The 22,527-nt window shown below is 40.0% G+C and overlaps 2 protein-coding genes across 2 annotated transcripts in view; one reads left to right on the top strand and one right to left on the bottom strand.

The window, feature by feature from the left end:
* Positions 1-12,015, bottom strand: part of SNAP91 (synaptosome associated protein 91) — a 151,919-nt gene extending 139,904 nt beyond the window's left edge. Inside the window, exons 1-2 of the mRNA XM_059942078.1 lie at positions 11,950-12,015; positions 10,912-11,071 (exon numbers count right to left, since the gene is read on the bottom strand). Of these exons, the coding sequence (XP_059798061.1) occupies positions 10,912-11,041 (130 nt within the window). The 5' untranslated portion in view covers positions 11,042-11,071; positions 11,950-12,015. The remainder of the gene's footprint in view (positions 1-10,911; positions 11,072-11,949) is intronic.
* On the top strand, positions 11,431-12,688 carry LOC132376111 (basic salivary proline-rich protein 2-like). Its single transcript, XM_059941641.1, has 2 exons — positions 11,431-11,484; positions 11,570-12,688. The coding sequence occupies exons 1-2, from the start codon at positions 11,431-11,433 to the stop codon at positions 12,686-12,688; spliced, it is 1,173 nt and encodes a 390-aa protein (XP_059797624.1).
* Positions 12,689-22,527: the final 9,839 nt, after the last annotated feature.

Below are 22,527 nucleotides of genomic sequence, written 5' to 3'. Positions count from 1 at the left end.
GATCCTCAAAGAGTTACTCCCTTACTAAAATTAGGAGGAAAAAAACCAACAAAGAACACCTTCAAGCAAAGGAAGACCAGAGGAAAACAATTCACTCAACCTAGGTTCTTGGTAGATGTCAGCGGGAAAAAAATCTCTGGGGCATTTTGTAAACATAGCTTTTCACCTTGCCCGAGTCTGTGATTCAAATTCATATTACAGACTCACATTCCTCCAACCAAGACCCTTAGAGCGATACATGTTTCAGAATTTAGGATTTCCCAGATTTTACAAAAGTAATGTGGTGCATATACCATATACTAAGTAATCCAGTATAATGTGGACAACACACCATAATATGACAACATTTCTGTAGCACAATATATGAACCTTCATGGTAGGTAGTACAACAGCTATATCTGATCAAGTTTTGCCACCAGATGATTTACAAAAAGAATTTCATTCTTCTGAGCTTTCTGGATTTTCAAATTATGGATAAGGATTATGGACCTGGTCTTGCACTAGATGGGAAGCTCCAAGAGCACAAATCAACTTAAGGTGCTCCCAGGATGGTAGCACTTGTGGGACCTTGCAGAAGCAAACACAAATCCTGTCTAGGTGATCCTAGGCTTTCCAGGATTCCCAAAGATGAAGTCCTAGCCAACATGATCTCACAGTCCAAAATTATAAAACACACAAGGAAATAAACGATGACTGAGGGTTAGGCAAAAACAACAGCAGAAACAGAGCTTCATGTAATAGATCTAACAGATACAGAATATAAAATGAGTTGTGTTCAAAATGGTAAAGAAATAAAAGAGAAACTCAAAAATGTGAGCAAGAAATATACGTTATCCCCAAACAGGGCAATTTTGAAAAACTCCAAAAATGAAAAATATAAATGAATAAAATTAGAAACTAAGAATGAGTAAAAGCAGATAAGACACAGCTAAAGAAAGAATTAAAGAACTGGAACATATCTGAAAAACAAAGCATGCCAAACAGTAAAGAAAGTGTTAGAAACTATGAAAGGTATATTTATAGATATAAGGGTGTAATGAGAAGGTCCAGCATATATATAATCAGGTTTGAGGGAGAGAAGGAAGAGAATGGGTGTAGGCAACAATCAAAGATGGAGAATTTTCCAGAACTAATGAGAGACATGAATTCTCAAATTCTGGAAACCCATAAAGCTCCAAATAGGGTAAATAAAAAAGAAAATTACGTCTAAATACACATACAGTATAGATAGAGAAGACACAAGATTTTAAAAGCAACCACAAAAACAGAGATTACCTAAAGGCTGGTAGTCTAATAGATGACTTCTTAAGAGCAACAATGGAAGCCAAATATTATCTTTAAAGAGAAAATAACTCAATCTAAAATTGTATATCCAGATAAACTATCCTTCAGCAATGTGGGTAAAATAAAGATTTTTTTTTAGACAAAAACAGAGTTTACTACTAAACAGCCTCACTGAAAGAGCTTCAAAAAGATATAGTTCAAGGAAATCCTAGGCATGATCAAGGAATGGTGAGCAATGAAGGAAAGGTGGATTCAGCTAAATAAACACTGCCTGTATGAAGTAATAATGTCTGGCTTTGGGGGTTAAAACAATGGCAGACTAAAACCCTGGACAATAATAGCATATAAGTAAAACGTGGGTGACTGGAATTCAAAATGTCTAAGTTTCTTCTCTTGCTGCCATGACGCGAGTGGGAGCACCGGGACCGCAGGCTTGGAGTGGAACTCCTAAGATTGTTTTAAGAAAATGGCAGACAAGCTGGACATGAGAGAAATCATGAGCTTTGATAAGGCCAAGCTAAAGAAGACGGAGATGCAGGAGAAGAACACCCTGCAAGCGAAGTGAGATTTCCTAAGAACCTGGAGGATTCTCTGCCTCCATCATCTTGGAGACCCTAGTCGTGATGTGGAGGAACAGCCACCTGCAAGATGGGCACGAGCAACAAGCTGCACTGGGAACCCGGGCACTCTGTGCCGATGCCACCGGCCTGTGGATCTCTGAGGGGATCCTCTAATAGAACTGCCAAATTCTCTGGTTTGCTCTGGGATATTATAGAAAATTGTTTGCATGATTAATGACAATAAAACACACTTCATGGCAAAAATAAAAAGTTTCTAAATTTCTTTGGTAGGAAAAAAAAGAGATACTGATCAACGTGAGACTTTAAGAATGCATACTAAATTTTCAAGGGCAATCACTAAAAGAACTGAAATCGTATATATAGCTTCCTAACTAAAGAAGGGGAAAGTTAGAATTAAAGTAAAACCTGAAGCAATTGAAAGGAGACGAAAAACAAGCACAGTAAGGGCAAATTAGTAAGGATCATGCATCAGTTGTTACAGTGGTGGGAGTAGCAGTAATGGTACTAGTCGTGGCAACAACAGCAATTGTACTAGTAATGGTTAACTACAGTAGTGGTAGTAATAACTGATGTTCGTTGCAGGTGTGTGTGTCAAGCTCTGGGCTGGGTCTCTTACATGTACTCTCTCTCTTACTCCTCAACAAATATGAGGTAGGTACTATTACTAATCATTTTACAGATAAGGCTTATTACTGATCAAAACCAGGCAGAAGACAGCTAAAGAAGGAGAGGTCAGAGAGTTTTAAAAGAATTGGTAACTCACTGAATTTGAGAGAAGAGGGAAAACCCTCAGGTCAGTGGCCTGGGCAACTGGGTGGGCAATACCTGGCACCTCACAAAGTTTCTAATATTTCATGCATGAATTAAGCCAAAGACACAGAATACCCAAAGTAAGCTAGAGCTGTGCTTGTTTTCTTTGGAATTGTGAGTGTCTCTTTCAAGAAGCATGGCTGTGAAAGAAAAGCAAAGGATGACAGGTTGGTTGCTAGAAGAGGTCATAGAGTCCAAGGAGAGCTGTGTGTAGGAGGTTTTGTTTGTTTGTTTTCAATGGAGATACTCGAAAATTTCATAAGAGAGCTAGAGAGAGAGGTTAAAGATACGGATGACAGAGAGAATAACTGATGCAGAAAGGAGGAGAGTTATATCTTAAAATAAAAGTGCTAACCCTAGGAGAATAATCAAATAATCGGGCCACAAAGCAAAACCACAGAAAGCAAAGATCTAGCTTCTCTCTCCTAGGTAGCCAGGAATGGCACATCACAAAATCTTTTAGAAGACACTAGACCCTTCTTAAAGATGCATAATAGAGAAAACTTATGTACACATGGGAGGGCAGGGAGGGGGGACAGGGGGATCCTCACACACTTGGGACAAATGAAGAGAGAGCAGGAAAACAAACAGCTAGAGAAGGGCTGTGGGCTTCAGGGTACAATTCTCACTCTGATCTGTGCTTTCACCCAACTGCTCCAAGGAAGACACCATCATTTTGCACTTATAGGTCACCATGCAATTGACAATGAGTATGCCATTCAACTATTCTTCCCTCTGTGAGGAACAAAAGATGAACTTCTATGTTACATAAACACCTAAGAAAAAACAGAGAGTCAACATGTCCCTTACAAGCAAACAATATATTCCTCTGTAAAGAGAAAGGAATTTTACAAAGTGAAACTGAAGAATAAATATTTTTAATGGCAAGAAATGTGGCTTTTCAAATTATTTAACTGCACTAAAATTATATTGAAGGTTCTCTCAGGAGTTGCTGGCTCAGGAGTTGAGTCACCTAAAATACAACTCAAGCATCCTCGGCCCTCAGGGAACAGGGTTATATGCCACTTCTGACCTTCTTTACCAAGTTACTGAAACCAAGATAAGCTCCAAAGAACACCCTATCCCAGGATCAATCAATTTGAAGAGAAGAGGTAAGATATTTAAAGGATATTTACTTGTGAAAAACTAAGGGAAAGATCCATGGCAACTAAGTGCACAGATTAAATTTCAAATAAGACTTCAGGAGCCATTTGTTAAACGTTAAAACTAATATGGCAATGTATGAAAAAATCTAGATTTTAATCTAAAATGCATCAAGCTAATATTGCAATTAAGATATGAATTCACCTACTACGTACATAGTTTTACATCTTTTTCCATGTGTACAATCTTTTAAATCACTAGAGTAACTTCTAAAAAAATTGATTTGAGTTACCAATTTTATACTGCTTCTAAGAAAGTACCCGTTAACCACATTGATCTCAAACGGGAAAAAAAAAATCTAAAGTGACCCAAAGATACACCTAAGAGTCTTTGCCACTCTTCTTTTCCTAATCCTGCTAACCCCTAAACTTCACAAGATCTCTTTTCTCCCCTCCTGGGACGCTGAACATCACCTGAGAATGTCACAGGACCACACAGATTGGACCCCTTCAGATTTAAGGTATAAAGGATACTCAGCTTGAATGTTTTTCAGAAGTCTATTTCCCTCATCTCTTCTTGACTACCTAAAAAATAACACAGACTGTTCTAAACCATCTCCACCCGGGCTGAGGCTTCCGGTGAAATCAAGGAGGAGGAACAGAGTATGCCTCGGTATAGAAAATTAGAGGGTTTCTTTAGACAGTAACAAATGGTTAAATGAGAACTGGAATCAAAGTAAAATATATTTACAGCAGGTTAGTACACTTCTCATATTGAAAGTTACCCGAGTGTTCAGTAAACTTTTATACACTGTTCCAACTTAATTTTACTCAATAAACTAAGCTTACGTTTTTGATACTAGCATTACAGAAAGCTCTATAAGTTATCACAAAGATAGATATGGTATCAACTGAATCAGTGTGCAAATAGCACTTCTAAACTGAAATATATTTTATATACTGTCTCCTAAAGAAGCTTATGTAAAGCAAATAAATTTTTAAGTTTAAATTTTCATTCTATGTTTACTCACAAAATTTCTTATTAGCAGATATTTTATAAATAAAGTAAAAGCAGTAGGAATTTTGTGGTCATTTGCCAATATTTGTCTCGAATCAAAACATAGTCTTGTATCACCCATTCCCTTTACCAGATGTTCTTGTAAAAAATACAATCTTGGACTTCCCTGGTGGCGCGCTGGTTAAGAATCCGCCTGCTTCGGCTTCCCTGGTGGTGCAGTGGTTGAGAATCTGCCTGCCGATGCAGGGGACACGGGTTCGAGCCCTGGTCTGGGAAGATCCCACATGCCGCGGAGCAACTGGGCCCGTGTGCCACAACTACTGAGCCTGCGCGTCTGGAGCCTGTGCTCCGCAACAAGAGAGGCCGCGATAGTGAGAGGCCCGCGCACCGCGATGAAGAGTGGCCTCCACTTGCCACAACTAGAGAGAGCCCTCGCACAGAGACGAAGACCCAACACAGCCATAAATAAATAAATAAATAAATAAATAAAATTTAAAAATAATAATAATAATAATTTAAAAAAAAAAAAAAAAAAAAAAGAATCCGCCTGCCAGTGCAGGGGACACGGTTTCAAGCCCTGGTCTGGGAAGATCCCACATGCCGCGGAGCAACTAAGTCCGTGCGCCACAACTACTGAGCCTGCGCGCCTAGAGCCCGCAAACCACAACTACTGAAGCTCACGTGCCACAACTACTGAAGCCCGGCATGCCTAGAGCCCGTGCTCTGCAACAAGAGAAGCCACCGCAATGAGAAGCACGCGCACCGCAACAAAGAGTAGCCCCCACTTGCTGCAACTAGAGAAAGCCCGCGAGCAGCAATGAAGACCCAACGCAGCCAAAAATAAATAAATAAATAAACGTATATATATAAAAAAAAGGTATCCAATAAAGATAGTCTGATTTAAAAAAAAAGAAATACAATCTTATTTTTTCTTAATTTGGGAGGAAAAGAATCATTTATAAAATGCCAATATCTCTCAAACATAAGATTCAGAACTTGAATTACTTGCTTATTATGTAGGGTAAGCTCATTATTAAAAACTCACAAGAGGTTTAGAATGGAAAAAAGTAGGATTACTGATTTGGCTTTTTATAAGGTTTGGCTTTTATAAGGTTTGGCTTTTATAAGGTTTGGCTGATTGGCTTTTATACTGATTTGGCTTTTTATAAGGTTTGGTTTGATGTTGATAGTAACGTCTAAGTTTGGAATTTTGACAATCCTAAATAGGGTATTTTAAAAGTATAGCATACACAGAAACTGTTCATAAGAGCAATTAACCAAAATGAATCTTATACAGGGCTGTAAAACTTCCCAAATTCTCCCTGCAGGTGTTACTCTGGGCCAACTCTATTTTGTTGTTGTTCTTTAACCTTGACGCAGCGCTTGGGAAAGCACTGGGTGCCCTACTGGATCCTGTTACTTTATTATTTGACGTGGGCTATCCCTTAGGCCATCAACTACAAAACAGAAAAGGAAAAACAATGGAAATGTAAAACAGTTTACATTTTGTATGTAATGTAACGCAATCAAGAAGGTGAATGCTTGACAAGTCTGGATGTTTCATATGCTATCAAATAGGTACACAATGTTAAAGGGAAAGGAAGTGAAAATGTACAGATGGATCCAGAAAAACTAATGTTAAACTAACATTGGTTAGGTGTTTAATTTTCATGTGCAAAGGGCAATCTTATTATAGTATAGAATAAAAGTTTTATATAATCCAAAAGTACCTTAAAATATATAATCCTTATTTAAATTATTAAGGTTAATCATAGCCCTTAAATTTCATCTATAACTGCTGATTATGGTCAAGCTTTTCTGAATACATTTTTTTCCTCCAAGAAACATACTATGAGTGAAAAGAAGGACAAAATATATGAGAATATATGTCTAGAGTTTGCTTATCTCTCTACCTTCTTACTACATGTAATTCTGCCTCCAGATGTTGACAAATCATTTCTTCAAATGTATAAATCATATATCATTAAGCATCATTTTATAAATTACCATAGTTAACAATAATTTTTGTGGCCTACCAACCCAAAGAGAAAAAAATTATCTTCTAAACCAGTACTTTAAATAATATTAAGTACACATTTCATAAAGATTCTGAGCCCATTCAATTAACCCAGTGTCTTTAAAAAAAGAAAATCACAGAGCCATAAACTCTATTCTTACAACCTTCTGATCTGAACTCCAAACTACAAAGTTATATACATATCAAACTAATTAAAACTTTTTTGGTTTCATTTGCACAGCAAAGGAAACCATAAACAAGATGAAAAGACGACCCTCAGAATGGGAGAAAATATTTGCAAATGAAGCAACTGACAAAGGATTAATCTCCAAAATATACAAGCAGCTCATGCAGCTCAATATCAAAAAAACAAACCACCCAATCCAAAAATGGGCAGAAGACCTACAGAGACATTTCTCCAAAGAAGACATACAGATTGCCAACAAACACATGAAATGATGCTCAACATCACTAATCATTAGAGAAATGCAAATGAAAACCACAATGAGGTATCACCTCACACCAGTCAGAATGGCCATCATCAAAAAATCTACAAACAATAAATGCTGGAGAGGGTGTGGAGAAACGGGAACCCTCTTGCACTGCTGGTGGAAATGTAAATTGATACAGCCACTATGGAGAACAGTATGGAGGTTCCTTAAAAAACTAAAAATAGAACTACCATATGACCCAGCAATCCCACTACTGGACATATACCCTGAGAAAACCATAGTTCAAAAAGAGACATGTACCACAATGTTCATTGCAGCACTGTTTACAGTAGCCAGGACATGGAAGCAACCTAAGTGTCCATCGACAGATGAATGGATAAAGAAGATGTGGCACATATATACGATGGAATATTATTCAGCCATAAAAAGAAACAAAATTGAGTTATTTGTAGTGAGGTGGATGGACCTAGAGTCTGTCATACAGAATGAAGTAAGTCAGAAAGAGAAAAACAAATGCCATATGCTAACACATATATATGGAATCTAAAAAAAAATGGTTCTGATGAACCTAGGGGCAGGACAGGAATAAAGACGCAGATGTAGAGAATGGACTTGAGGACACAGGGAGGGGGAAGGGTAAGCTGGGACGAAGTGAGAGAGTAGCACTGACATATATACACTACCAAATGTAAAACAGATAGCTAGTGGGAAGCAGCACAGGGAGCTCAGCTCGGTGCTTTGTGACCACCTAGGGGGGTGGGATAGGGAGGGTGGGAGGGAGACGCAAGAGGGAGAAGAAATGGGGATATACGTATATGTACAGCTGATTCACTTTGTTATACAGCAGAAACTAACACACCATTGTAAAGTAATTATACTCCAATAAAGATGTTAAAAAAAAAAGACCTATATACCAGCTAAACAACAGGAAGCTCTTCGTTATGAATATTGAAAATAAACTTACAAGAGAAATTTTAAAAAAAACAAAACTTTTTTGGTTTCAAATCCCCAACTCTACATTTTGCACTCTTTTCCTCCTAACTAGTATTTAATATTTTCAAAACTAAATAAACTTAAGATTATTTCAGTGCCTATAGTGAAACTTAGTTATATGTTTGCATGTTTTAATAACTGGTGTAACTCACTTTTAAAACTGGTGTGTTACTGGAACACCTGTGAATAAATTACTAAGGTAGTCTACTGTTACTTAAAGGAACACTACAAAGAATTCTGTGCAAAGATCCCCTCTTGCAGTACATATACATACAACATTATTTATATGTTCAGACTTTCCATATCATGTTTTCTTAAAATAGGACATATCAGTAACTTGATACCTATCTTTCCAAATTCTACCCTAAGGTTGGCTTTAAGTGAAGATAATTTATTTTATGTCTTATTGGAAAAGTAAAATGTTAAAAAGAAAGACCAATACTCCTCAGTGCCTGGCTTTTGCTCATTTTTTAAATGACAGAATTAACATTTTTGCACGCATATCATAGAAATTACAGTCAGTGTGTGGGGCTGTGATGCTCAATTTCACATAAAGCCATGCAAACAGGATGGGTATTCTGAAGATTAGACCATTCAGGCTCACTTGGTTCCCTTTTTCCCCCCTCTCTATCAGAGAATATTACTAAATAAACCACAGATGGCAGTTAAGTGCAGGGGTTAAAAGGTATGAAAGTTAATTACCTTCCCCAAACCTTTTAAGTGATGATAAATTAATAATGTAAAGCTCAGTGCCCAGCATATAGTAACTGCTCAATAAATGTTTAGCTCTTATGATTATCCGTGTTCTTAACTCAATACCAGTTCCTACTTCCGCTGCTTTCCTTAAATAAGGAATCTTCCCCCTATGTTCCACATCTTCAGAATCACTTCACTCACTAACATATGCTGGAGATACTGAAAAACCTCCCACCTGGAAAGTTTATAAAAGACTTTTCAAGATCTAAAGATTAAGGTGACTAACTAGATATGGAAAAGTCAGTCTTTATCTGAATCATGTTTAATGAAATGCTCAAACCTGTAAGTGTTCTCTGAAATGTATCAATATATCGATCTATCATTTTCAAACCATTGAGCAAATCCATAACCTATAGCTTTTTTATTATGAGGATTTGCTACACCTACACCTACCTTTAAAACATGAATCATCCTTCCAGAGTTGGGGAAACTGATCAAAGATGGCTAAATGATTCAGCACGCTGCAGCAAAACGAGCTGGTCATGAATTTATAATTTCCACTTTTGTTAGGGGCCGTGGCCACCTCTCTCACCCTGTACTGCATGTATAACACACGATACCATAATCAACACATTTTGTTGAAAATTCCCTCAGGAAAAGAGTAATGGTGTTTCCCCCTCAGGCAAGCTTCTAGTAGCAAAATTATTCAATTTTATGAGACAACAGGTTCGCAAGGCTGGAGAACCCTTACAATAATATCCAGCTGTAAGCTTCATCAAGCTTTGCTTAAACAGGTAAAAGGACCAGAGTCAATTCTAACAGTGGTGCCATTTTCTCAGCTGCACAAGGCAGACACTGGGGAAGGCCTCAAGCATAAGAAAACCAGAAAATGGGCAAAGGAAGCCAGATGGGAAATGGGTATGGCTAGACCTGCCTGTGTCTTTCATGCCAGCACTGACCTTTACAAACGAACGCCACAGCAGGACAGATCCTAAACAGGTCCCAAAAGACTGAACAGCAACTACAGAATATATTCTGATGTAGCCTTACTTATAAGGAACCTCACTACTCAAAGCAGGTGAAAGCCTTTTTCTAAGTGTCCCCATTTGCCCTTCAATAACTAAACATTTACTATGTTAATCAAATGAAATATTTACTTCAGAAATATATAGATTCCAAACTAGATTAAAGCCTTTTCCCATCAAAAAACCAATACTTTAAAAAAAATTATAAGTTGAATGTTTTCATCTAAAATTGCACCATCTCTAAGGCTGGGAAAGCACATCCATTTTGTGTCCACTGCATGGCCATTCTGCCCAGCAGCTCCTGAGAATGGGACAAAGAAGTGTGCCAGGATGGGTAAAATGAAATCTCCATTATCTATGATGTGCAATTTCCTCATTCAAGAGCTGGAATTTATTTCAGTTTGGTGTGGTGACATACAACACACACTCAAGCACCAAATCTCAGCAGCAGCACCGAAAAAGATGACACTCTTTCAAAACTACCCAAAATGTATTTAGGAAACAACTAGGGTGATAAATTTGACCTTCCATGAATCCATTTTTGGGGTTACTGTGTAACCCCTGATTTCCTCTAACGTGGACTGGAAAAGGGGGGGGTGGAGAAAGGGGGGGAAAAAAAAGAGGTGAAAAGCGCCTAACCCTGAATTTACAATTTCTCGGTATCAAATTATTAATCTATATATATATATATAATTTTTTTTTTTTTCTCCAGCAAAACCTTGGAGGTCAACAGGAGAAAAAAATGGCTCAAAGACAAGGTTTCAGGGCCGACCCAAGGCGACACCTCCACGGTGGGAGATTTCGAGCCCAGGGGCAGCCCCGCTGGTAGGTCGGAAGGCTGCAGCATTATCGACCGAGAGCGCAGGCCGCGCCGCCCGTACCCACCGCGCCTCGGCCGTGCGCATGTCCCACTTATATAAAGAGATGCTTACAGTCCAGGTGCTTCTTCTTGGGGCCCATCACTTCATGAGTGGTGGCTTTGCACACCGCTCTGGCTACAGCGGAGCCTGTCACGCTGTACTGAGCGGCGGCGATCCGATCCGTGAGCGTCTGGCCCGACATCTTCTCCGGCCGCGTCTACCGCCTCCTCTTCTGCGGGAAAAAGGGGGAGATGGTCCTGCTTTAAGCCGCAGACCCGACCCTCTGAGCACCCAGGCCTTGCCTCCTCCAGCCGCATGGCGGCTCTCTTCTCCTTCCCGCCCCGGTACCACCTCCCCGGAGCCAGCACCGCGCTAAGCCCCGCTCGAACGACGCGGTCTAGGAGATCTTGAGCGAGACTAGCGCGAGTCCGGTGCCAGCATCGTGCCAATGTCCCCGACCGACCCCCCCCCCCACTCCCCTCCCCCCGGATGCTGCCCGCCTCACCCTTCCGCGCCCCCCCCCCCCGTCCATCAGCACTTCCCCTGCAAGCTATCTCGGGTGCCAGACCAGCTCCCGCGTGCGTCGGGGTTATGCCTTGGGCGCCGCGCCCGCCGTGTGCCCACCTCTCGCCTCCCAGCCGCAGCGTCTCCTCCTAGCAGCCCGCAGGCTTCGGAGAATGGATAGCATACGCAAGCCCTGGCCGCCTCCCTCCTCCTCGCGCTGCTGCAGCAACTGGCTCGTCCTCCCTCGGTCGCGGCAGAGATTATCCTAGCGTTGCGCCATATTACGCGCCCGCCTCCCCTTCCTTCCTCACCGCGGTCTCCAAAGCCCCGCCGAGGCCCTCCGCCCGGACCCCCTCCCTTCGCCCCCAAATCGCCGCCGCAGGGGCCGCCCCAGGGCTCCGCGGAGGCGCCGGCGTCTCGCAGCGCCTCGCCCTTCCTGACAGCGGAGCAGAGACGGGCTGACAGCCCAGCCCCCCGCCCGCCCTCGAGCGCGCCGCGGAGCTGTCACCCGGCCGCTGCCCTTCTCCGCGCCCCAGGATTATCCTCTCCGGATCCCCGCGCGGCCCAAGCACGGGGAGGGGGCCGAGCCTGGGCGGCGGTACTCACCCCGCCCCGGGAGCGGCGCCGCCCGCCGCAGGATGAGCGGAGCCCGGGCCGCCGAGGGAAGTCGCGTCGGGTGGGTGTGAGCGGCCGCGAGCGGACCCGGTGTCCGCGGCGCGCCGCCTCCGGCCCTGGCCCGGCCCCCGCCCTCAGCTCCGCGGTCCCTGCGCCCGCCGCCCGTGGCCCCAGGAGCCAGCCGCACCCGCCCGCCGCCGTGCCTCTCCAGCCCTCCGCGCTGCGTCCCCATCCCCGCCCCCACCTCAGCTGTGGCTGCTCCGACGAGTCAGGTGACGGCGGCGGACAAACCCGGGCGAGCTCTCCACGCAGCGCCTCGCGGCCCCCTCCCAGCTACTCACACACGCCGCCCCCCGGGGCCGCGAGCCTACAGGCAAGGGGGCGCCGCGCGCGAGCATCCCCGGCAGGCGCGAGGAGAGAAGGAGGCGGGGAGGCGAGGAGGGCGACACTCACCCAGCCAGCCACCCTCCGCCAGGCGCCCAGCTGCCTCTCGGCTCGCGGGACCCGCACCCAGCACGCACTGCGTGCGCGCGCACCACGCACACCTGCCGGCCGACTGCGGGCTGCGCCGGGGGCGCCGGGGGCGTTGGCGCAGATGGGCAAGTGGGCTCCTGGAGTTCAGCGCCGTGAAGGCCGCGGCTGGGGCGTCGTCCCGCGCTGCCTGGCAAAGCCCAGCCAGCTCTCCCCTACCTCTGACTCGCCCACCCGTCAAAGGCAGCAGAGGCCCTGATGGGCAGGGCGATTTAAAATGTCAGATTCTGCTGGCCAACCGCGCCCTTTACCTGTGCGTCCTCAACTCCTTGGAGCTCCTCTACTTGTCTCTCTTTTAGCTGGGATCTGGGGTGGGCAGGTAATTCTAGCCACTTTGGTCTGAAACGCATACTGAAGTCTACCACAAGGACGAGTAATTGACAAAACCATCAATCGAGTCCCAGATCATACGCACAGTAATCATTTAGGTGTGCAAGGAAAACTCTGTACCCCTAAGTAATTTTTGCCAATTAAATAGAGTGTTTGAATGTCTTAAGTGTATTTGAATTGTATACATGGATTTCTAAACAGGGATTTGGCTATGCTAAAAGTTTCACGTGTTGACATTTTCAAAGACTGTTATTTACCTTAACCTAAAAAAACTTTTAAATTCTCACGGTACAATCAAGATCAGAACTTCATTTGTGAATTTTCTTGCCATGTTTCCTGGCTACAGGTGACCTCTGTTAGGCCTGGAGGCTTTAAAATGTCTACCTATAGATATCAAGGTTTTATTGTGTACTCTCTTTCACCTGGTACAGTGTTGAGTACGAATCATGATTTTGTAACTGTTGGGACTGATTCTAGCATTAATCGGAAGCTTGACAACTAAAGAAAGGCAGCCCAAGACTATCTTTGTCAGGATTCAAATGCTAGTCTTACCATATCTAGCAATACCACACCTAGATATTTAAACAAAAGAAATATATAAAAACACACTTCCATTCAAAACTTTGTCCTCCCATTTTGTAATAGATTTATATAGTGGCTCCGAACTGGAAGAGTGTTATTCTAGCGGTAAATGGATAAACAAAATGGAATATTACTAAGCAATAACGAGGACGGAACTAACTTCATAGATGAATCTCAAATGTATTATGCTACATCAAAGAAACCCCACCTCAAATGCTACTTATAGCTGTGATTCTCTTTATATAACATTCTAAAAAAGGCAAAACTATAGAAACAAAGCATGTCAGCTGCCAGGGATGGGGGAAGAGATTGACTGCAAAGAGGTAGAAGGTAACTTTCCTGGAGTGATGGAAAAGTTGGATATCATGATTGCGATGATAGTTACACAACTGCATATATTTCTCAAAACTTATCAAATTGTATACTTAAAATTGGTGAATCTATTGTATGTAAATTAAACCTCAATAAATCTGATAAAAAGAACTGGAGTGGCAATATTATCAGACAGAACAGACTACACAATAAGGAATATTAGGAGTGTTAAAGAGGCACATTTCATAAAGATAAAAACTCCTCAAGCATATGTAAGAATCCTACCTATATATATATTGAGGAGAAGAGTTTCAAAATGGGCTGAAGCAGAAACTAATAGCACTGAAAGGAGAAATAGGCAAATCCACAATTATACTTCAGGATTTCAACACTCTTCTATTGATAGCACAGGTGGACAGAAAGATTACAGATGACTTGACATAACCATATCAATCAATTTGACCTAATTGACAATTATAAAGGACTCCACCCAACGACAGTGGAATACATTTTTTTCTAGTGCACATGGAATAGTTATCAGGATAGACCACATTCTGGACCATAAAGCTAGTTTCATAAATTTAAAAGGATTACTATTATACAAACTGCATTCTCTTACTACTGTGGAATTTAACTAAAAATTAATAACAAATAGATATCTGGAAATCCCTACATGTTTGGTAATTAAACAACACATTCTAAACAACCCATGGGTCTAACTTTCCCATAAGAAATTTAGAAATTACTTTGAATTAAATGATAATGAAAATGCTACATATCAAAACTTGTGGGATGCAGGTAAAACAGAAATTAGAGGGAAATTTATAGCATTAAGATACTTTAAAGAATGAAAAACAACTAAGAAATGAGAAAAAGAAGAAATGAAACTCAACATGAGCAGAAAGAAAGAAATAATAAAGATAAAAGTAAAAATCAATGAAAGTGAAAATAGACAAATAATAGAGAAATTCAATGAAACCAAAAACTGTTTATTTGAAATGATCAATAAAACAGATAAGCTCCCTAGCCAGAAAGGAAAAAGAGAGATAACACAAATTTTCAATGATAGTAATGAAAGAGAGGATAGGTCTTATGGATGCTAAAAGGATAAGAGATTGTTATGAACATTATGCCAATAAATTAGACAATTGTCATGAAATAAGGAAATAGTGTAGAATACTGGTTCTCCCATAGTCCAAAAGTGATGTTGGGTCATATACATTGCTATTAGTTAAGAGATTTTGAGCAAGTAACATGATTCCAATAATGGTTAAAATAATACAATCTGTGAGTGATATACTTTTCGAAAATAAATTGGAGTGGATTCATTGTAATCCTATAATAGTGTGATATTACATACAGTAAATTATGTACACGTGGCATGGGAAGTATGGAAAGCCATAGTCTGTCTTCAGTATGCTAATCGTGTCTCTGTTACTATACATGGGAGAGTATCCCACACATGAACATCCTTCTGTCATGGGTGGTAGCAGAAAAACGTTTGAAAATCTCCCTACAATGGAAGTATCATATAAAAATTAGTGAATCATGTCAAGGGTAAAACCAACTTTAGTGAATCATGTCAAGGGTAAAACCAACTTTTGAAATGTAATTGGTTGTTTTGAAAGAAAATCTTCCTAAGCTTTGAAAATAGTAGCATATTTCCAGTGGCAAAGATTAAGAAATGCCATGTTCTTATCTCCAGAAAAACTTAGAAATTTCAACCATGAAAGTTGAAGGAAAGAAAATTGACTAAAAGAAATACATTGAGAGAAAGATAAAGGATTCCTTGTCAATATATTCCCTCTGAAAGCCCAAGGACATAATAAATAATATTCAACAAATCTGAAGCAAGAATAAGTATTGACATTCAATATTTTTAAAAATGGAAAGGTTTTTTGATCTCTCTCAGTGGTCAGAAAAGAAGTTAAATACATAGATATCCAAAACATGTTTTTAAAAAATACATTGCACTTATTTTTTTCTGAGCCAATCTACATATATGTCACCATATACATTCTTTTCTGTGTCTCTGATTTAATACATATTTTCTTCTGAGTATCAGATTTAATAAAGAAAAAACAAACCAACAATAATTACATGTAGATCGACAATTCACACCAACATGTGAGGGCAAATGTCTTTAAGACACAAGAGTAAGATACAGTGAGTACAAGAAACAGAACTAAAGCTAAGGACAATCTGATTGCCTTAGGCAACGACCTGAGGTATAAGTGGAATTTGCATTTTTCTCTAAAAACTTAATGTCGTTCTTCAGGTAAAACTGTAGAGTGATTTTATTCCAGGGATGCTTTTCTGACAAAGCAGAAAAAAACACATGAGTTGCAAATATAACTATATTGGAATATATCCACCTCCACATACAAATGTGACATGTCTGTCCAAACTCAAAAGCAACCGACAACAGAAAGCAAATTTTGATATCCTGAATGCACTTGCACTGTACAGAGATGAAAAGATTGCTTCTCTTTTAAGTGATTTTTAAAGTTAATTAATTAATCTTTGGCTGCATTGGGACTTCATTGTGGTGCGTGGGCTTCTCATTGAGGTGGCTTCTCTTGTTGCGGAGCACGCTCTCTAGGTGCGCGGGCTTCAGTAGTTGTGGCACTCAGGCTCAGTAGTTGTGGCTCGCAGGCTCTAGAGCGCAGGCTCAGTAGTTGTGGCGCATGGCCTTAGTCGCTCCACGGCATGTGAGACCTTCCCAGACCAGGGCTCGAACCCATGTCCCCTGCATTGGCAGGCAGATTCTTAACAACTGTGCTGCCAGGGAAGTCCCACTTCTCTTTTATAAGATGGCAAATGAAAGAGACCATGAAACTGATGAGCATTCTAACATAGCAAGAAAACAGTAGGTTGCATGAAATATCAGTAAGATTGAGATTCAAACAACTAGATCATCTCAGGAAATATAACATTTCATCCATGAAACCATTCAACTTATTTAAGAATGGAAGTAAATGAAGAGACAGTATATTCCAAGACAGGACAAACATATTTATTAAGTTGGTTCTGCTTCATAATCAGTCTAGGAATGAATTCCATGACAATAAGCATATTTGAAGGAACATGTACATTTTAATGCATGATAACAATTAGAAAAATTTAAATATGGTGTTTTCATTTTGCTTCCCTGTTTTAAATCTCATGTGGCTGTTCCGGTTACTTATTGGTGTACAACAATCTTTGGCTTAAAAAAGCAATTTCTTATTCTCTTTCACAGTTCTGTAAATTAACAGGGCTCTGCTGGGTAGTTCTCCTTTGAAGTCTTTCATGTGGTTGCAATCAGATGACAGCCAGGGCTGTGGTCATCGGAAGTCCCCGCTGGGCTGTCCAAGATGGCTTATTCACTCTCATGCCTGGCACTTGACACTGGCCGCTCACTGAGAACTCATCTGAGGTTTCTACCAGAGCACCAACACAAGTTATCTTTACGTGGCTTGGGCTCCTCATGGGAAAGTGGTCCAGGGTAGTCACATTTCTTACATGCTGGCTGGCTTCCAAGAGGGAACATCCCAAAGTGAGTGCTCCAAGAAACTTAGGTGGAAGCTATAAGTTTTCTTGCGACCTGACTCCAAGGTCATGCAGCATCAGTTCTCTTATATTCTATTGATCAAAAGCAAGCGACACAGACAGCCCAGATTCAAGGGGAAGAGACTGTTACTGGAAGGTTCATTTGGGGAACAACTACCACAGCGACACACAGAAGTAAACCCTTGTGAAGAACCTATAGAGAGAAACCTATGCTTTCAAAGTATGAGGTTAAGTGATTCACTTAGGTCTCATGGAGAAGTACCCCCAAAATTAGCAAAAAATTGCTTGAGCATAAATTAAAATAGCACAGTACACCATTTCCTCTTGTTGGAATAGTCTCTCTCACATACTAGGTAAACTCCTACTCATCCTTCAAGACCCCAGATCGAGTTGTACATGATCGGCAAATCTTTCCCAAATCCTCTGTTAGTCTCTTATTTTTACAAATAAGGACATTTAAGACTTGAGAGTTTAAGTGACTTTCCCTCTATCACACAGTGAGATAATGGCATAACAAATCCTAAACCCCACACGTCCAACTTCCAATCCAGTGTTCTTTCCACTGTACTCATTGCTTCTGATAAAGATAGGATAGTATTACAATAGACTCTCATGTCATAATATTAATTAGCTTTTTAGTCAGCAAAGTTCTTTTTAGAAATTTATGGGCTGGGAAGTGTAGCAGCTAATATCCTAGGTTATAGTATTGGTTTGAATTCCTTGCATTGGCCCTTATTTGCTGTATGACTGGGCAAATTCTGTAGTCTTTAAGGCTTAGTTTCCTCATCTGTTAAATGGGTATGATCATAACATCCACCTCAAAAAATTGTTATTACCACCAAATGAGGCAATGGCATATAAAGCCCATAGCACAGTGTATGACGCACATTAAAAGCCCAATATATGTGATTAATAGTACTCAAAATAGTTCATGGAGTAATGGATTCTGAGTAATAGTACTCAGAATTGTTCATGGAGTAATGGAATTGTTCATGGATTAATATATGGTCATGTTACTTTATATTTTTATTATTTTATTTTATTAATTTGGAACTAAAATTCAAATTTATACCGTTCTCTGATAAATACATTATTCAACTAGTATCATTTCTAAAGTGAGAAAATAAGAATTTACCTAGTTCCTGAGACATGAAACCAGATTATTTCAAATACCATCATAGGTTGAACTGAGCTTCTATTATTCTCAGTAAACTAGAGAAGAAAACACTTGCATATACAGTCATTGTACAGTAATGCTGTTCTGAACAGCAATTTTTTTCTATTTTTTTCTATTTTTTTCCAATCTAAAGAGATGATTTCAAGGGAATTCTTGGGGGTGAGAAGGTTTTTCTTCGAAAAAGGAGAGGATTAAGCAGAAAAGTTTGTCTGGAGATGGAAGTTCCCTAAATAAACTTCTAACTTAAAAGCATGTGAGGGCTGAGCCAGTGGGCCTCACCTCCCACTGTGTATTTCTTTAAGTTTTCTTCTCGTTATTTTACCTTCTGTATTTTCAGTTGTTGTCTGTATTTGTCTACAGTTTATATTCTGAGCTGCTTAGGGTGAGTGACTCAGGCTGTCTTTGATATTGGGTATTACAGAAGGCTGTGCATTTGTCTTTGTCCAGATGCAGGAACACAGCAGTGCACTAGGAAAAGACCCAAGGTTCTGACCCTCCCTCAAATTGTGTAACTGGAACATGCACACATTGCCTGTCAGTTTCAAAAGTTCTCATGCAAAAGTAATTACATAGATCAGCTATAATTATAATTATATAATTATCAACTATAATTATATCAGTCATCCACTTCTGTTTCTCCAGTAAAGAGAACATTAAAGAGAAATGGAAAGTTTAGGCTATTTGATGTTCAGTATAAGCAGATGAGAATGACTGCTGTGTTACTGTTTAAACTAATTTTGGCTGGAACAAGTAAGGCCTTACTCTTTCTAGCGCATAATGCATTTAACAATATTGAATTTTGTTTCTACTTGCCTCAGGTGCTTTCCTTTGTCCAGGGGCTTATGCTTCAGGCATGTGGGTGTCATTACATAGGACAGAGGACTGTCATGCGAGGTTTAGAAAATTAGAAGTCTCTACATTTATAGTTTATTCAAATACTTATGTTAGCCTCATGTTAGAAAGTTCCCAAATTAAACTCCAAATACAAGTATAATGAAACAAAATATATAATTTCCTTTTTAAAAAAATGTTAGTTTGGAGAACCAACTTCTCAATGGAGGATCACATTTTCGCTTTTAAGGAGGAAGACAGGTAAAAAAAATAATGTCAGAGTGCCAGCTCTTTGGATATATATGTATGTATAATGGATTCACTTTGCTGTATACCTGAAATTAACACAACATTGTAAATCAACTGTACTCCAATAAAAATTAATAAAAAAAGAATGAGTTGATTGTTGTGCTTCCCCAAATTTATGGCCATTATTGACTTGATCAGTGTATGTCTTAACCTTAAATTTTTGTCTTATTCAACTTAAAACTGGATTAATTCTATTATTGTGAATGATTTTAGATGTATTCATAAGAACAAAACTTGAAATTCTCCGGCATGATCGTTCATAACTCGTGGACTTGGAGGCTTGTTATGTCTCTGTTTCAGATGCTTCTAGATGGGTATCACCAGAGATGTGCATTTGATTTAATGACACCTGAATCAGTGTCAGTGGTGCATCTTTTATATCTACTAGATGTGGAGAGACAGCCAATTTGTTTCCATTGTTACTGACTTTATTCTATAGCCCCTGTCAAGTTCACTCAGGATGTTTCTGATAAGAAAGAGTGAACATTGACATACAAGAAAACCCTAAAGCTTCCATTTCATGGGCATAGGCAATAAAATAGGAAACAAATAAATAAGTCAATAAACTTAGTATTTATGTAGCTTTGTTTCCTAGGGACATCAAAATATTTCTCATTAGTCAGCAACAAAATTTTGAAGATATACATTTCTTTCAGGTAACACATACTATTGTTTGGTCTTTGAAGTTTTGTTGGGGGCTTTGGCCCTTAGCCTGGCGCTGTCCAGTGAGGGACATTATTTGGCAGCTGTGTGGTTTATTGCTTGTTTCTGTCCTTTGCATTTGGAGATACTATTGATTGTCATTACCAATCAGTCCTTATTAGGGACCCATAGCCCTTTCTGAACTATGTTTATAAATATTGTTGATTAATTTCCAACTATAGTCATGGTTTGTGTGGCTGCTTCTGTTTGAGACCTGCCTCAGATACACAATCTCTTGCTTATAAACCCTTAATGGTGATTATATTCACTTAAGTTCATCATCTTTCACGGGCTATAATCCCCTCATAGCCCACAGCCTTGCCACTTACTAGGCATAATAAGCCCTTAAAACATATCTGGTGCTTTCTCTAGTTGCAGTTGTCTGAGCTTCAGCTGGCAATGGTGGAGGCATTTCCAAGTCCTCATCCTCATCCGCTTCATTTCATACAGCTGCGTGTAGCAGAATCATTTAATGTCAGGGGTCTGTCCAAGGAACTCATTGCTGCAGAGTCTCTGTTGCCCCTTTGTTCTCCCCAGTGACCATCTCAAAGGCTGGATGACATTTATGATAGGTTTAAGTGTTACTGTCATCTGGAAAGTTAGACCCATACCTCTGCAGCTTGATAACTCACCGATTCTAAACTTTACCAGCTTCATCTTGGCCTCCTTGATTCAGGAAACCAAAGTATCTGTCTTCAAACACTGCCCTGTGACCTCTGACTCCACAGAGTAAATGGAAGTTCTTAATTGTGGTAGGGATACCTCGCAGAGGCTTGGCTGAGATCAGGTCAGTAGAGATGTGCTCATTCCATGGCCGGGAAATTCCTTCTTACATGGAAACTTCAAGAATAGCAAATAGCAGAATTATTTGAGAAATAAAATAACACAACCCACCTTCATAATCTTGAGGGATATCTTGGGCTAGTGGAATGAATGATTTTCTTACATGTGTGAAAGAATATTCTGGCACAAGCTATGTCCATTTTTGTTAACTATGAGCAAGTTTATGTAGAATAGATTGCTTTAATTGTTGTTGAAAGCCTATATTTGGATGCTTTATTCAGGCTGATCTAGGTACAGAAGGATGAAAAAAAAGGATATGAATCTCAGCTCATCTCTAGTGTTTGAGGTGCAGGTGTCTATGACCAAATTGCACATATTAGGGTAACATTCAACATGCCAGAGAATGCTCGGTGTTCATTAACCTTGGTGAGCCTAGGACCAAGCAGGCAATACCTAGTTATCCAGGCAAGTGTGTTATGAGGAAGCAGAACCCAGTTAGCAGGTCAAGGGCAGGGGCAGGAGTGCTGGAAAGAGAAATTCTAGAGCAGGGATTAAAAGTCATTCTTTAATACTACCCACTGGTTCAGACTTGGAATAACACTCATTCTGCAAGGATGAATAAAAGAACCCCATTTCCAAAAATGGGTGCAGAGGCAAGAAACCAAGCTCAGTGAGAACTCTGCCTTGTTTTAGTCTTATTATCTTGCACTATAGTTTCATGTGAAAGCTGTCTTCAAGTGGTTTAGAAAGTAGACAATAATATGCAATCATATTTCTTTATAGTGCTAGACATATAAATGAAGTAATGTAATTATTTTTGGTGTTTATATTTGGTTTAACATATCTATATATGTTTAATGCAAAGAAGATTTCCAATTATAATCTCATTGTCTTGCTTTTGGCCAAAATAACTTTTAAAACTGGAGCTAACTGAATGTGTTTTTTTAAATAAAAGTTAAATATATCTTCCTCTATTTACCTAAGCCTTCTCATTTTTTTTTACAAATAATTTCATGACTATACGATTGTCCCATTTTACCTCTTAAAATCTGTGTCCTTCCTCAATACAGATAAATATTTGATGAGTGAGCTAATAAATGAATGGACCAATATCTACCATGGTGCCAAAAATGTAATAGATGTTCATTAAATGAGTTTAATAAATGAATGAATGGGAAATCATAGGTAGTAATGACATTGACAGTGGAAATGATTTTTCCTGGAAAATTTTATTGGTGAAATAAGCTTGGAAACTCTTCAGATCCCTCTGATTATATGAGGTCAGATACACAGGGAAATTAAAGGGAGAATTCCCAGCCCTTTTTGCAACTCAACTGGCTTTTCTCCAAGGAATTCTAGACATTGTCACAAGCTATAATTTGCCAACTGCACATTAGTCCTTAAAGCACCTTCAAGTAAGGCTACAATCGTGTTTCAAAAGTAGGTTTAAGGGTTAATCA

Source organism: Balaenoptera ricei, chromosome 12 (assembly GCF_028023285.1).
Source record: "Balaenoptera ricei isolate mBalRic1 chromosome 12, mBalRic1.hap2, whole genome shotgun sequence".
Taxonomy (NCBI): Eukaryota; Metazoa; Chordata; class Mammalia; order Artiodactyla; family Balaenopteridae; genus Balaenoptera; species Balaenoptera ricei.
The sequence above is the reverse complement of the archived record's forward strand: the minus strand, read 5'-3'. Positions and strand labels throughout refer to the sequence as shown.

Coding starts and splice junctions, on each gene's coding strand:
- LOC132376111 (XM_059941641.1), top strand. CDS start 11,431: ATGCCTTGGGCGCCGCGCCCGCCGTGTGCCCACCTCTCGCCTCCCAGC. Junction 11,485..11,569: donor TCTCGCCTCCCAGCCGCAGC/GTCTCCTCCTAG, acceptor GCGCTGCTGCAG/CAACTGGCTCGTCCTCCCTC.